This window comes from Egretta garzetta, unplaced genomic scaffold (assembly GCF_000687185.1).
Source record: "Egretta garzetta isolate BGI_Z169 unplaced genomic scaffold, ASM68718v1 scaffold287, whole genome shotgun sequence".
In the NCBI taxonomy this organism is placed as follows: domain Eukaryota; kingdom Metazoa; phylum Chordata; class Aves; order Pelecaniformes; family Ardeidae; genus Egretta; species Egretta garzetta.
The window spans coordinates 7,223,365-7,240,600 of NW_009260435.1; the positions used below are offsets into that span (position 1 = coordinate 7,223,365).

The 17,236-nt window shown below is 38.9% G+C and overlaps 1 protein-coding gene across 1 annotated transcript in view; it reads left to right on the plus strand.

Moving 5' to 3' along the window:
* Window positions 1-17,236, plus strand: part of THSD4 (thrombospondin type 1 domain containing 4) — a 304,440-nt gene that overhangs the window by 27,969 nt on the left and 259,235 nt on the right. Inside the window, exon 4 of the mRNA XM_009643970.2 lies at window positions 7,772-8,201. Within this exon, the coding sequence (XP_009642265.1) occupies window positions 7,772-8,201 (430 nt within the window). The remainder of the gene's footprint in view (window positions 1-7,771; window positions 8,202-17,236) is intronic.

Genomic DNA, 17,236 nt, shown 5'->3' on the forward strand with positions numbered 1-17,236 from the left:
AGAGCTTTGATAAGGATCTAAGGGGACTGAGCTCCTTTAGAACTGGTTCTAGTGGGAATCAAAGAATTGCACTTTTGGAACATTTTTTTAATAGAAATGAATAACTGCAATGCAAAAGCACAAATCAGTATAATTTAAAAGACATTTTGCAGTGGTACATAATGTGGAATATTGTTTGGGAAATAAAATTATAAATCATATTTGTACTCTTCCTCCTGTCTTTTCTCCCACTTCTGTCTTGCACATAGAACCTCTCTTTCTGATGATAGATCACTATTAAGTTTAGGTTGAGTAGGTGCTAGCTGTGGATCAACTGACAAAACTACAGCCAGCAACACTTCAGAGATTAGATTATAGGCAACTGCTTAATTCCCAAGTGAGAAGAATAGGCAAGAACTTGAGGAGTGCTTGGGTCCTGGGCACCCAGAGCAGCATTGGGGCTCATGTGCAGTTAGCCCAGACTCACTGAGGAGATGAGTTTCCTTAGCATATTAAAGGACTTACCTGCTAATTCCAGGACAGGATTGCTGGTAAAGCAACCCTCCCAGGATTTTGAAAAAAGCTTCGAACTCAACCAAACCCTCCACAAAATTAAAAGAAGGTGCTAAGCGTTGGTTTCACATCTATCCAAATGCTCTGTGATGGGATTCTGTTGTCTTTCATTATGGTGGTTGCTGTGGGTGGGCATATAGGGAAGAAAACTGTTTTCCTTTGCTTGCAGAATAATTTCTGCCAATAGACAAGAGAAAATTTTGAAAAAAAGACCATGAAGCCTGCAATTTTTGTGCAGTTTTTTCCTCCTCATCCCTGGTGAAACTGGGGGCTGAAGGCTGTAACTTTCCCAGAACATTGCATTACTCCTTGAGAAACAGAGTTAAAGGTTGTGAGTACAAAATGAGGGAAATTGGCAGTTTCTTTGGGTTCATTCTAAGAAAACATTCAAACAATAGGACAACAAGCCATGGTGTCATCAATTAGAGTTTTTGCTGATGTTCAACCATGCAGTTTTTCACTTTTGCAAGAGAAGTATTTTGATACTAGGAGATAAGTTGAATGAAATGCTGCAAAGCTTATGTAAAATACATTCTTTATTCTGTCTGACATCAGAAGAGAAAGAAAATGAGTTATGCTTCAGCTGGAAGTGAGCCAGGGAACCTCTGTTTAGAGAACAGTGGGAGAAATGTAAGGAGAAAGGAAGTAATGAAAAAAGGGGAAAAAATGAAAAAGTTATGTTGGAGAGAGGCTTTGTAAAGAGCACTTAAGAGAACAGGTGGAGGCCCAGGAAATCTGTAATCTTACTTGTGTATTTTAAAGACACTGCATATCCTTGGTTCAAAGAAGGTTTCTATTCAGTATAAATAACTAGCCCACCAGCTCTGCAAGTACTTCATTCTTAGTGAACCTCAAGAACACTTGAGGTTCAAAGCATTGTTCTTAGCATAAACGCTATGAGGCAGTGATAATGCATTGATTTGCTGACCGAGGCACATGTATGCTTATGACTAAAATTAGAAAAAAACTGCTACAAGAAAATTCCTTTTTGTCACTCAAAATGTGCTGTGAGGGGTCACGTCTCACTATTGTCAGCTGACTTCCTCAGCATGAGAGAAATTGTTAATGGGTAGACCAATAAGAATACTAGCTAATAATAATTATTCTAAAATGTTTGCTACAATCCTTACACTAATAGCACAAAACCTGATTTTCATACTTGTCTGGGCAAATGTATTTTTGAATTCAAGAATATATTTAGGTTGGCTTAAGTTTAAAAGGGGCCCATCGTTTTTGTTATCAAAGTGCTATGCAGATTTGCCTGAACAATCAGGGAAGGGTGTGTGTGTTTATGAGAATTATGCCCAAAGAAAGAAGATTGCCAGATCTGCATTGAACAGCTGTTCTGCCTCTACTTGAAATGAACACAATAGATCAGAGATGTCTACTGGCTATGGTCTGACATGAAACACCTAATGCAGCTACTTGCTTTTCAACATATATTTTTCTGATAAGCAGTAATTTGCCTTTATATAACTCTGTTCTTGATGCCATTTTCCCCCCCTTTGCTTGTCCATGATACATACAGTCTTCATCCTACCTGACTGCAAATATTGCTGAATGCTTCTTTTCCTCTTTTTATTCCCTCTTTCTCTTCTTCAATCCAGTAAAGAACTGAACAGCTTTTTGTTATTAAGTGTTTATCTGATATACTAGACAGTTTAGCCAGGGAGCCTAACAGGTGATGAGCTGGTGAGATTTACTTACCTGTGCCTTTTTGATACTTTTTCCTTTCTGTTGCTTCTAATTCTTGAAGGGGTATTTAGGACCTTTCTCTATGCAAAGTATTGTAGACAGTAATTGATTGATGTCTTTTTATTAGCAGTAATTAAATAAAAGGCTTGGCCTGCATGAAATAGTTTTATTAATGTGAGTGGATCAGCAGTGGCAGAAATCTGACTGACATGAAGATCTGCAGCCAAAAGCCCTCATGTAAAATTAGTGCATGAGAAACCTGGGAGCGTGTTGTTTCTCTGCCTGAGCTCATCTGGCTGATCTAGGAGGAGGAACTTTTCTCTAAATTAAACAGATTATATGAACATAGCTCTCCCCAGTCCAAAGTTGTCCCTGCGCATCTAAGGACTGTATGGACCCTGAGAAGGAAGTACACCTGACAAGCCTATTAAATTTCAAACTATGAACGTTAATCTACAGGCAATGGAAAATTAGCATGCCTATTCTGCTAGTTCAGTCATATTTGATTCAGCTTGAAGAGATTCATGTAGCAGGTAATTGGTGACTTCCTGAAGGGCCCAACCATGTGCAAAAGTAGCACAAGATTTACACAAGTGAGAAGCACTGAGTAATCCTGCAGAATAAAGTCCCGGGCTTCTTTCTCCTGTCACCTTTTTTCAAACAGTTGGTGTTCTCTCCACTCTGGGAGTTGGGTTTCTTTTGCTTTTTAACTACTTCTTGTATAGTTAAATGAGCAGTAAAGTGTTATTTTGACTGCTTCGTTCTGAGTGTGATAAAGCTCATGTCTTCGTGCCAGTGGTTGACTTCTCATACCCTGCAATTATTCTCATGATCTGTGCTTCAACTTACAGTTTTAATACCTAAGTAAATCCATATATAAACAATAGCTGCTCTGCAGGGGCTGTGTTTATCAGAAGGAACCTAAGCATTATTCATTATCGCTGTTTTCATACAGGCTATGTGAAGACTTTGTATTGATGAAGTCATATCCTTGATATGTCGGTGCAGTGTGGCATGTTGCAGATTTTGAAAATATATTAAATCCTTTCTAAACACAGCTGTTTTAGGAATTGTGGTGGTGGGAGAAATATGGGGCTCCGTTCTGCTGCCAGACTTTTGTAATTATTTCTATTAATGCTGGGAAACCATGGACTTGTAATGGCAGAATCTAATACCTTGCTGGAAAAGCTTTGTCAAAGTTGTCTAAAACTCGGAGTCTACAACTCAGATTTTGCTCAAATTGGATTTTCAGTCTGTCTGAGAGCTGTTGACTGTGGCTCATACAATCAACTTCACTCCTGTAGCAACACATACTCAACATCCTGTTCAAATGCTCTTCTTGACCATTGCTACATTAAGAAGGGTGACTCTGTTGGTTTTTAGCATACCTGGGTATGTAAAGTCTAATGCTGCAAAATCTCACTGTAGCTTAGGTCTGGCTAAGTAGGCACAAGGCTTAGGGGTGTGCTGTTACTTGCTAGTTCCTTTTTCCTCCTTTATCTGTTGCATTAAAAGAGGGTGCATCCCAACTCTGACCTGAGTCATGACAGTGTGCATTTAAAAAAAAAAAAAAAAAAAGACCAGTAAGGAGGAGCTTCTAAGCCATGTTGTAGGGAGGGAGTGAGTTACGTGGCTTATAATGAATATAGGTAATCATAATGAATGACAGGTAAGAAAAAGTCCTGTTGGCAACTGAAAACTCCCAACAAGCCATCAGGGCTTGATCTACTTCTGTCTCCTACCAGCAGATCACAACTGGACTGATTTAGTATAAAGCAAACAGTGTCAGCAAGGTTAGTTTAATTCTGATTATTATGTTAATAGTAGATTTTGTCTGATTTTCCTCCCCCTTTTCCTGATTCCCCTTTCCTCATTGTTTTCTCATTGTCTATGGACCTACATAATACTCCCTCCCTCTTTGCTACATGACATCATAAATTCTGCCTGACACTCCACAAGAACTGTAAAAGTTAATTACCACCAAGCTATTTTTACAGCTTCTTTATTACATTGCAACAAACTGCATTCCTAATTTATAAGGACATTGCCAAGTGTGAATGAAAGATGCTGTTGAGCAAAACAGAGAGTTTTTGGAATAGTTTCAGTCCAGGCAATATTGTTTTAAATAAATGCAGGAACACTGATAAAGATGTTAAAAATCAGAGGTTGTGTGTTAGACTTTGTGTCCAGAAGTTTGTATGTTGAAAGAAACAACAACAAAAAAAACCCACCAAAACGAAATGTGATGTTCCTGGCTACAAAAAGTTAACCTTTCAATTTCAGAGGAAGTGTGTTCCCATGAAAATTCCAGGTCATAATTACCGCACAACCCGAGCAAATCAAAACTTGTATTCAGTGGTACATGGCTATGTCTTGGGTTATGCTGGCCCTAACTGTTAGGGGGGAAGAGGCAAAGGAGAGGGACTCACCCCTGATGAGCCTTGATGCAACCCCGGGCATGTCATCATAAGGGTGCTGGAAACCTGGGCTACCAGAAATGGTGCCTCATTTCTTCATCAGTGGGGACTCCAGCAACATTTCCAAGTTACACTGTAGAAAAAGAAGCCAAGATGAGACAGGAACTAACAGTAAGAATGTTAATGCTTTTACTTCTTAGGTGCTGTTGTTGTACGTTTATTGTAGTGATCAACCATTTTACATTAAAAAAGCCTGGCTTCCCTCAAAATAATATTTTTCTAATTTTTGCAAATGATTTAATGAGATTCCAGCAGCTATTGAATACTTGCTGCCTTCAACCATGAGTCCTTCTTTCAGATACCACTCATTCTATGTTTAAGATGACTATATGCCCATTTCAGCATTTTTTCCAGGCTGAAGAGTCCTAGTTTATGCTACCATTTCTTGCATGTCCTTCAGTTCTTTTCAGTTCTGATTCATGAAGCTGGAGAGTAACAGTCAAACATCTGTCTCATTTTTGATATTTTGTGTGACCTCTCCTAGTTTGCCAGGTTCTTCCAGGTGTGTCAGACGATGCATCTAGGTGTTACTTTCTGGTAGAGTCTAGTGCTTGTTGCTGCAAAGGATTTGGCATTGAGAAGGCTGGGACTGAGGCATATTCATACCATTCCACTGCTCTGCACGTGGCTTATTGCTCAGTTATTAGCAGCTTTCTTTTCCTGTTGATGAAAAATGCAAGCAACCTGACTGTAGATGATAAATTCAAAAGGCTAATTTTGGTAGAGCTGCCACCCTCTGTCTACCCCTGTGAACACCACCCTATGCAGTCTGTGTACCCTGCAACGAAGCAGTAATTTTCTCAATGCCAGGAGCTCTTGCCAAGGTTCGTATCTCAGACACTTCAAATTTGGTGTGGTCAGGTTGAGAAGAAAACCGCTGTCTGTAAGAATCATTGGAGACTGGAGAAAGTAAAAATAAGGAGTTGTATCTGTTTTCCAAGATGAAACAATCTGCTCCAAAATCTAAGATGCTGCCCGAGAACTATGATACCCAAGTGTTTTCAGAGTGCAGAATATGACTAGAAATCTCAAGAAAGATTTTGTTCGTTTGTTTGTTTTGCTTTTGCTCAGAAATGAAGAAATGTTAAAAATTAAAAATAACAGCAAAATAGGGGGAATCGATTTATTTGCCCATTAAAAAATAGCCCCAAACCAACCCACAATACAACACAAAATTGTGCTTGTTTAAATCAAGTTGGTTTTAGCCTCAACTTCTGAAATAATTTTCATAATTTCTCTTTCTTTCTTCTCCTGTCCACTTATAGGAAGTGGTTTTGTGTTTTTTCCCCTCCCTTAATACAATAACCATTATACTACTTTTCTCTACTGTAACTACCAATACCCTACCTCAACAATGACCATCACTGTCACAGAGCAGATTAATGGGTATAAACAGCTCAAGAGTGCTGGTCGCTTATCTGCCAGGGTAAATCAACACTCTTGTTCACACATCCTTGAGCCAGGAAGACTGATTAAAAGCCCCACGTGGGCCGTAAAGCTAGAATGTTAAGTAAATGACTTCTAAGGTTCCCACATAACAAGAGTCTTGGGAGAATATAAGACTTGGGAAGAAAACAAACACAAGAAAAAGCAAACCTAAAGAAAAGTCTCTTTGATCTGGTGGCTGTCTGACATCTGTAACACTTCAATTTGTAGAAAACAAGTATTTCAATTTATAACCTCTGGTTTTCACTGCAGTTCAAGTCTATTTTATATATATTAAAAATATAAATACGCTTTATGGACAGAAAGAAAATTACCTTCTTTTAATGGTGTCTCCCTTCCTGAGCTGGAAAGGTTACCCAAAACAGCTGTATTCACGCATTGCTTTGAACTGGAAGAAATCTTTTTTGCCAACTTATTCTTCAGACTACAATATTAGAAATCAAGGCCTGATGCGATGTTGAGCTGTACAGGATGACAAGAAAAGTGAATGCAAATGAGCCTATTGCTTGCAGATAAAATTCCAGGATTAACCCTCTTGAATGGTATGACCCAAATGTGGTGGTATTAATTTTATGATTTTCCACTTGTTATTTGGAGGTGAGTTTCTAGACTGAGTCCATTGTGCTGCTGTGTGTGTGCAGAGGACAGAACTACCCTCCAGGGACTACCAGCTATTTGAGGGTGCTGGTACAGGTGTAATATGGCACAAAACATGGGCTTTTCGGTAAGTAAGAAGAGATCTGTGCGCAAGAGAGCGGACCTGAAACTTCTGTGATTAGTGCTGGCAGCTGTCAAGCTCTTGTGTAATGTTTTAGTAATGTACAGTGAAAGGTGGGCTTTTATCCTGACAACAAACTGGGGGGTCACGACATGTATTGCTAATGCACACTTCGCATATTTAAAAACAAAAGAGAAAAAATCTGCTGGCCAAAGAAGAGAAAGTAAACTGTGTACCATAATAAGAATATTTTCCTGCATTTTTCATCTTTTCCAGAGGTCTTTCAGTAATACTTCGATACTCCTTATCCTTTTTCTGTTTCCATTTTTGTTTCTTAAGAAGCAAATGAAGCAGAACCACAGGAGGCCTTTTAAATGGATACAAACTGTTTAATGATGTTTGCCATACTGCATTGAAAATTTCTTCTGTCATTACTCAAATCCACAGTAGGGATTTCCTCCTGTTATGTATCTCAAGCTCCTCAGAAACATGGTTATGCATTTTAGGAATACACAGCTTTGATTCTTTGAATTTCCATTTTAAAGGAGAGTCCTAGGGATTAAAAGAACAGCAACCACCTCTCCCAAAACTGCTACTTTATACTGTACCTAACGATTCACCTTTGCTAGTTGACACTAAGTGACTTCCCATGTGATACTCAGCCAAAGAGGGCCCAGGATTTAGTTCAACCAGTAGACTTCTTCAGAGATTCCCAGTACACCAAGCAAGACTACAGCTTGTACATATTTTCTGTAAAATAGATTGAAATTTCTGGTTACCTGTTGCTTTGCAGTGAATAACTTTGACGAATAACAAGTCATACAAGTATCTCCTTCACTTATGAAATCAGTAACTGTTTTCTCTCTCTTTCTCTGTTTTTTAGAAGCAGAAACAGAAATCCTATTGGTCCAGGGAAGTATGGATATGGAAAAGTGCCATACATTTTACCTTTACAAACTGATACTGGTCAGCAGCCTCAGAAACTTCGGAGGCAGCGACAGTCATCGAGGAGCCACGTATTTCATCAGAGTCCAAGTCTCATGAACAGTTACAGCCAGGCAGCTAGTCCTTCACTTCAACATGGGAATCTTTATCAAGAAGAAAGTGGGCCTCAGGCTGGACATCAAGTCCTGGGACCCTCAGTTTATCAGTCATCTTCATTTCCTGTATCTCAAAGCCTGTTTCACAGCAGCGACTCAAACCATCACGGGTCTGCATCACACCAGGCGGTCCAGGGTCAGCCCCAGCCTCAAAGGGCGGCAGCAATTGTGTGCATTGGCACCTACAAGCAATATAAACTCTGCAACACAAATGTAAGTCTGGTTTTTCTAAATTTAATTTCTTGGACAGCTGTTGGTTTTTGCTAGTATGCTGAATTTTCACAGAGTCTAAGTTGAACATTGTTTCTTATAAATTTAATGAATTTTTTTGTAAACTTATTTTAAAGTATCTTGGGGAATACTAAAAGTAGATGCATAATATTATAATCACCTAATACCATACCTTCAAGGATTGTAAGCAGCCACTAAACCTAACAATACATACAATTCTAACTTGATAGAGGGAGAAACTGAGTCACAGGCAAATGTAGTATTTTTTCATGTAAGAAATGGAAAAATGGAATTGGGGTAGACCACCTTACGAAGGCTCCCTATTTCTCAATCCCATAAGATAAGGGTATCCTTTTGGGAGTGCTAGTCATGCTCTAAATAGCATTTAGAGCCAGCACCCAGTAGCCCAGATCACTCCAGTATCTTTCTATGGTGCTGTGTGCATTCTGTGACCGATGCATTCAAGCTCTACATGCTTTGGTTTTGGCTTCCTAGTTTATTGGAGAGAAAATCTGTTCTGTGTTAATTTTTAAATAAAAATTACTCTGTTACTCATTCAAAAATGTTTGGCTGGGTGTAGCTCTGTGCTCTGGGGCAGTCTCCCATTGTATGTGGGAGGCTAGTGAGGTTTTGCTGTTTCTCCCCACAAGCAATTTTCATCCTGCTAAAATTTTCTGTTTCTGGCTGTGTCATTTTGGTATTTCCTAAAATATGTCTTCCTAATATTTGCGTTTTATTTGGGCTACTAATCTAACCTAATGTCACAAACTTGAAGAAGCTTGTATTTGGATATTAGAAGCAGGATGTTTAAGAGTGGTCTCAATATGTTGACACAACAGGCCTTATTTTTCTGGGTGGGTCCACATCTGATGCTTCTGCCTCTTTGAATCATAGAATCATAGAATCATAGAATGTTTTGGGTTGGAAGGGACCACTAGAGGTCATCGAGTCCAACCCCCCTGCAGTCAGCAGGGACACCGCCAACTAGATCAGGTTGCTCAGAGCCCCATCCAACCTGGCCTTGAATGTTTCCAGGGATGGGCCCTCCACTACCTCTCTGGGCAACCTGTTCCAGTGGTTTACCACCCTCATTGTAAAGAATTTTTTCCTTATATCTAGCCTAAACCTACCCCGATTTAGTTTAAAACCATTACCCCTTGTCCTAACGCAGCTGGCCCTACTAAAAAGGTTTTCCCCCTCTTTCCTATAGGCCCCCTTTAGGTACTGAAAGGCCGCAATCAGGTCTCCCCGCAGCCTTCTTTTCTCTAGACTGAACAAGCCCAACTCTCTCAGCCTGTCCTCATAGGAGAGGTGCTCCAGCCCTCGGATCATTTTAGTAGCCCTCTGATGTAGCAACAGAACATATGATCAGGATAACAAAACCATAGCCTAAGCAAATTAGATGAGTGCCTTTTTGCCTCTTAGTGTAGCAATTATTACATTTGCTTTATTTATGAATAAAGTCCATTGATCGAGACTAGAGCAGTTGATTGAAGAGACCTAATGTCAAGGAAGTTTTAGTGTATTTTTCTGAAATGGAAAACATGAAAGGGCTAGATTGAGCCTCTGAGAATAGTCTCTGGTACAAATTGCTCTTTTGAAAAAAAATTTGTTTTTTGAAGGAAATGGGAAATGAACTTAGTGCATGGGCATTAATTTGGAAAGTTTTCTGTGCCGAATTCGCTCACTGGTCTCCAAGTGATACACATATGTCCCAGTCTTTATTTCATCCCTTACTGCATCAAGGCAAAAAGTTGGACAGTATTCTGCCTGACTTAAGAAATGTAACAAAATCGTTTCCAGGAAAGATCTCTTTTCAGAGAGCAAGGGGTGAGAGGTGAGGAAGTTAGAAATGAGGTAGAAGGAAGCAATCCCAGGTGGCTGAGGTATAGAGAAGGAAGGTTTGTAGGGGAAATCTGTTGAGAATGACCACAGGGCTGTGAGCTTGTGAATTAGACAGTGGCAAGACATGCAGGTCAGTATGATGAGTGGTCTGGCCATGGGCAAATTTCTTTCTGTAGTAGGGGAACAGGAGTGAAAATATTTTCATGTTAATTTTAGAAACTCTTGTTTAAACAGAAGACTTCAATAGATGAAGAGGAAAAAATAGGTGAGCGTACTGTTGCTGCATCTTTGCCATTATTGCCTGTATAAATGCAGCTGTAAAGAAATCATCATTTATATTACAGGAGACATTTAGTAACAGAGAAACTGGAGATGATGCAGCTCCTTCTAGGCATGGAAATCTACATAGTGATGTTCTTTATTTAGTAACATTTCTGTTACCCTCGGAGGAGCTGTAATTGCTATTCAGGGTTATTTTTCTCCCTAGAATGTGGTAATTAATATAATTATAAAAAAGAAGTTGCTAAGAACAGTTTTAGTATAAAGGCCAGGATGAGAGCAAAACAAGGCTGATAGTGTTTCACTTTGTTTGCTTGTTCTTCCTGATTAAATGCTTCTGCACGTGGGCTTTAATTTAATTTATCGGCAGTGACATGTACCAGTATACTTGCCAGCATGCAGAGAACAGTATCTTTTTTTGTCTTTTTCCTTTTTCTTTTTTAATTCTTCCTGGAGCATACCAAAAATGAAAATCTCATTTATTGAGAGGAAAGCATTCTGTTAACGGTTATCCTGGTGTTTGGCCTCTCCCTCTACAGTTTCTCCTAAGGGCAGTTAATTAATAACAAATTAAGTCGATCTGCCTTGGTCCATTAGGTCATTTCCTCATTATTGTACATTTATTGTTTTTTCATTAATAGCTGAACTCATTTTACATGACTGACAGCTTGATTCATAAAAGTTAAACTTGTGGGTTTTGGTTAGGGAGAACCTCGGAAGTGCTTGTATTTGTTCAAGTGTTCCTGCAGGTCATTAAACCTCTTTTCTTATTGTACAAGAGGCTTCCCCTCTTCAGCACCTTGCATATAGGCTTTGTACATGCTCATCTCAGAATATACAGCTGCCTCCACCTCTTTCAGTAGGAAACAGGCAGTAAACATCTGTCCTTTACGCACAAACAGTACTGACAGATCTTACCGAAACCATAAGCTATTTGTAATACGATAAGGTTCTTCAAAGGTAGTCTGTATTCCTCCAAAATGGGGGAGTGATGAGTAAATCTTCCTTACTTCCCCCTGCATTAAAGGAAAGAGAATTATATGGGGGTCTGGGTGAAGTAGAATTTGAATGCAAACTTGTTTGTGTTGTTTGTCACCAGAACAAAGGAAGCAACTCAAATGGAACATTTGTTTACTGAGCACTTTTTGTTATCAATTGTCTCAAGCATTGCCAAGTCACTAGCTCTTCGTGAGTGTCTGAATGTGTGAGAATATATTTGTAAATTAACTTCAGGCTGAGGATTGCTTGGGCAGCGTACACAAGGAAGCTTTCAGGGTTCTGGACATTCAAGCCTAATTATTTTGCAGTGTAAATTTGGTGATACAGAGTGCCCCCTTTTCAAGTCAATTTTATCTGACTTACTTTACTTTTTGTAAGACGTACAGTGAATTATGGCTTACTGGTAAAGACATTAATTCTTAGTATGTCTCTGTCCTTAATACGTGAAGACCTTGTTGCAGCCTTTCAGTACTTAAAGGGGACTTATAAGAAAGATGGAGAGAGACTTTTTACCAAGGCCTGTAGTGTCAGGACGAGGGACAACTGTTTTAAACTAAAAGAAGGTAGGTTTAGATTGGACATAAGGAGGAAATTTTTTATGATGAGGGTGGTGAGACACTGGAAGAGGTTGCCCAGAGAAGTTGTGGAGGCCCCATCCCTAGAAATGTACAAGGCCAGGTTGGATGGGGCTTTGAGTAACTGATCCAGTGAAAGATGTCCCTGCCCATGGCAGGGGGTTGGACTAGATAATCTTTACAGATCTCTTCCAACCCAAACTGTTCTATGATTCTATATTGTCCTTGGTGGTAAGTTCAGGCCAGAAGGCCCTGCATACCCTGACACTTTGTTACCTCTCCTCTTCTGCAATTCCCACTTTCCAAATTGCACCAATACAGTTGAGTCCAAAGTCACGTAGTAATCATGACCACTTAAATGCTCTGGTTAGAAAACCTGTAACATGAAATAATTACTATTTTGGTGATTCAGTTACAGTGCAACAAGGAGAATGAAAAAATAGGCAGAGTAATTAATATGTGAGTTTCACCATGAAGAGCAACACAAAATGGATGCAAAATCTAAATCGTCTTTATGTTTTTGAGCAAGTTTACACCTTTACTTGTATATGAATTTGTAAAAACCAAGCTAAAATGTATGAAAGACTAATTGTTGAGAGCTCATATTTACAGATGAAGTTTTGCTGAGCTTGTCCAGTTTTTTTCACAGTTGCTAGCTTGCCCACTGGTTCATATGGATTACTGTCATGTCACTGGGTAGACCATGTTGCCTTTCCCAGTATTTGATGTGACTGCTGCTTAGCAAGAAGTCAGTTGTGTTTTGGAGGAGTATCTGGATAAGATCAGAAAACGATGATTACTTTTACTTTCTTACCCTGACTCTTCCACTATACATACTATTATTCTGGTTTCACAGCTATGGAAAATCCAGCTTTTGATTCTGATTAAAAGTTCTTTACTTAGATTTGTGTTCCTGTGTGCAGAGCACTTGAGAATGGCACCTTAGCAGGGAATGTAAAGTATCTGAAAAGACAATTTTGGAAATGGAAAGAAATTTTATGGTTGAAGAGATGAGGTGAGGTAAAAGGCTCAGGGCCAATCCCCAGCTCTGTTGTGATGGGATGAATTAATATACTTAATTTCCTAAAGAATATTAATCATGATGATGATACTAATTTTGACCGGTGTGAGTTAAAACTTTTCCATTGGAAGGCTTTTTTGGATGCAGAACCCCAATTAAATAGAATTGAAATGTTCTGCAGGAATGTGTTGAGTCCATTAAAAATTGATGTGCTTTTCTGTCACCTAAGCACATAGGTAGGCATTGGCAGGCTCCCTTGGCACCTGGGATCTTGGGCCATTTCACCAGCTTGCTGGCATTCTGCCCAAGCGTTCTCGAAAGTTTTCCACTCTGTAGAAAATGAAACATTTCCAATGTTTCAAGTTTTAACAAAGGTAGAAGTGGAAATGTTTAATTTCACATGGAACAGAAAATGTAATTCCCAGACAGGTCTTTTCAGAAGTGATATGGGGTACTGCAAGGGTGTATGCACTCTTGAATATAGTTGGGATGCTCAGATACTGAGGTAAAGACAAATAGAAGTCTATGTATTTTTAAGAGATTTTTTTTTTTTTAACTGAAAAGGCCCTTCTTATTCCCAAAGAGCTACTGTGTGGTTTATTTATTCTCGTTTTGAGATTTGTATAGAGTAGGTGTTTGACATAAGTGGCAAAGTGGGGTTATGATGACATATCTTTTCCTGAGGAAATTTAACCTTGACTTTATGTGAGGAATTTTCCCTGCAAACACTGTGGGATTGTATGTACATTTGGTAGTCTGACATTCCGTGGGTGTATAGGAGACATGAAAAGCTTACATTACTTTGCGTTTTACTGTCCTTTCTTTGCTGTTTTTATATTTGCAGCAGAATTTTATAAATATTAATTCAGAATGCGTTGTCACTAATAGGGGCTTAACTTACCAGGCACTGGCACAGAGATACTGCTTGTAAAATGTCCTGCGTAGTTTGATCAATTGTCCCTTGTATACAAAAGAGTCACATAGAGACATCTTTGGTAAAGCTCTTGCACCACAGTTGTTTCCTCTGCATCTCTGCACTGTGGCTTTATGACATCCCCTTCAACAGCTGAGAACACTGTATTAGAAAATATTTTGCATTATGATGTTCTTATTAGAACTTAAATAATTATGGGAAACTGTCTGCCTTAAATCACTATGAAAAATATGTTGGGGTACATTTAGAAGGTCTCTCAAATAGTTTTATTCCACAAGTGTGCTGTGTACTTGTAGCAGTAACAGAACCAAGTCAGCTGTTTTACACAAATTAATTATTACTAAGTTAATTACTTACTAGTCTAGTAAGATGATAAGGCCAAAATTACACAATTCAGAAAATTTTGATGTCTTAGAGGCTTATGGTTTTTAATTGAAAACTCAATTAGTTACTTTGATGAATAAATCTAAGTTGTTTTAAACTAATTTAGCATCTCGGAGTCCAGGAGTCATGTTCTAATGTCCTATTGTGCCAAGAACTGTGAAAACACAGGCCAAAAAGACAGGTGTGAGTGAAAATTTGGTAATGTATACGTCACTACAGTCATAGCCTCTATTCTCCAGGTCAGGGAGAAGTGAGCCATGGGATCCATAATGTTCTTATGATGACTGTGTCATATAGAAATGATGAGATTTTTGTCTTTCTCCAAAGACAATTTAATAAGATATAAATAAAATATACTAGAGCCTAGGATAGAATAAACACCTCAAGGTAATAAACCATAAATATTTCACTGGAAAATAATGATTGAGTGTATGCATTAGTGATAAAAATCTACAAAATGTGCGAGAGCATTATCAGAAAGACACAGCAAGAAACTTAGATGTTCAGTTTATGCATACAGTAATTATATTTTTTTAAGGCAAGAAGTGCCAACATTGCCATAATTAGTCAATGAAATCATCTCTGCCTTGTGTCATGCAGAACAAGCTTTTTTATGATTAAGGCATTTTGTGACATGCTTCTAGTCTGAGTTCTGATCTTTAATGAATGACACCGACACTTTTCACCCATATTTTTGACTCAAATGTTATGAAAGAAGTGGGACCCACTGTAGTGAGTGCCCATAGACAACAGTGCTGTTCTTGAAGCGGTGGCCATACATAACTCCACATTAACCATTAGTATCTCAAACCATTTGGAATGTAGCTCAGGACAATGTACCATGGCTGAAGTTCTCTTCTCTTGTAAAAATATCTGAATAATCCTTGCAATGTTCAACCTAAGTTTTCAACTTCTTTCTTGTATTTTGTGCTATTGCTCCTAAATATCTTGGGGAATTCTCATGTCTGTTCTTGGTGTTTATATGTGGTAGACAGTTTCCATATTTCAGCATAAGAGTTAGCCAATTCATATACATTTAGCGCCATTAGTATGTTTGGGGTTTAGCTTTAGCACTCTGGGAGCTGAATTTTCCAGAGGCTCCGTCAACTTCCCAGTATATATTTTCTTGATTTTTAATGTACTGAAGTACTTCAAAAGGTGTGGTTAACAGTAGTACTTCAGTATTTTACGATACTGCAGGAAGCATTGAGCTGCATTTTTCTTCTGTGAGGTTTATTTTGAAGTTCTGAGCCTGTTAGATGGGTCACATGGTGAAGTTGGAGAAGTCTACGTACTGCTTGAAGTTGAGTGAATTTATGTCTAAGAACAGCTGAAGATCAAGACCCACATTTATGTGTAGTAATAATGTGATATAAAAATGTTAATAATTCATCTAAGTGCCTCAAAATCAAAACCAAAATGCACATCAGTTGGCTAAAACATTTTTTTCCTAACTTCCTAGAGAACTATGAATGGTAGGTTTCATGCAGCAATTGGAATTGTCCAAAAAGTTACCTTTCTAATTCTTAGACTAAATGGAATGCATGTGTCATGGAGGAGAGGAAAGGTGGAAAAGATCCACAGTTATCCGATCACTTCATCAGTTTTGAATAGCATCATTAGCACTTAAAATGTTGTGGAGTGCTTCAGAAACTTCACTCAGATGCTTGTTGAATTGAAGTGATTTTTTTTTTTTGTTTGGCAATAAAACATGACTGCAGGGTGATCTAGATGCATTGCCTGGTTGTTGTTCGGATGTAACCTCTGTGCCAAGTTTTAAAGAGGAAACTAATGAAAACTCTGACTTCAGAGATGCAACCAGACGGTTGCATTCCCGACATATTTGTAGATTTTTTTTTTATAGGGTACTCTAAATTTGAGTAGTTGTCATTTATCAATACAGACAAGTGTTGTGGGAGGTATTTTAGGCATTCCAGCTTGTCTTTGTTTCTTTTTGTCCATTCATATTGACAAAAGACTTTGTCTGAAATTCTAGTGTGTAATTATTCAACACTCCTATGATTTGAACAAGAAATTTGCTTTTTACTCATGTTAGTTTAATTGCATCCAGGTTTTCGAAGCAGAGGAAGCTGCAGATGTCTAGAAACTTTGGTCAGGGGAAATCCCTTCAATTGATTCACTAATAATTTTTTTAAAAATGGGGTTTTCATGAACATTTGTTAACTATTCCCATTAATTACAGGTATAAAAAACACCTACTGTTGGATGTCAGCATCTGCTTTGGTACATGAAAGGAGTAATTTTTTCCTGGTATTTTTAGAAGATTAGTTCAGTACTGCTGATAACAATGAACAAGTTTAGGGCACGTTTTCAAGCTAGATAGCAAGAAAAGAACATAAATAACATGAATACAGGAACTTGCAGTGAAAGTACCCACCAGTACAATCCCAATCCTCTCTTGTACTGACCAGAGTGAGTGAATCACAGGATCACAGAATCGCAAGGGTTGGAAGGGACCTCGGGAGATCATCTAGTCCAACCCCCCTGCTAAAGCAGGCTCTCCTAGAGCATTCTACACAGGACCACATCCAGGCGGGCTTTGAATATCTCCAGAAAAGGAGACTCCACAATCTCTCTGGGCAGCCTGTTCCGGTGCTCTGTCACCCTTAGAGTAAATAAGTTTTTCCTCATATTCAACTGAAACCTCTTCTGTTTCAGTTTGCGCCCATTGCCCCTAGTCCTGTCGCTGGACACCACTGCAAACAGACTGCTTCCATCCTCGTGACTTCCGCCCTTAAGATATTTGTATGTGTTGATAAGGTCCCCTCTCAGTCTTCTCTTCTTCAGGCTGAACAAGCCCAACTCTCTCAGCCTTTCCTCGTAGGGGAGGTGCTCCAGTCCCTTTATCATCCTAGTTGCCCTCCTCTGGACTCTTTCTAGGAGTTCCTCATCTTTCTTGAACTGGGGAGCCCAGAACTGGACACAGTACTCCAGGTGGGGTCTCACCAGGGCAGAGGAG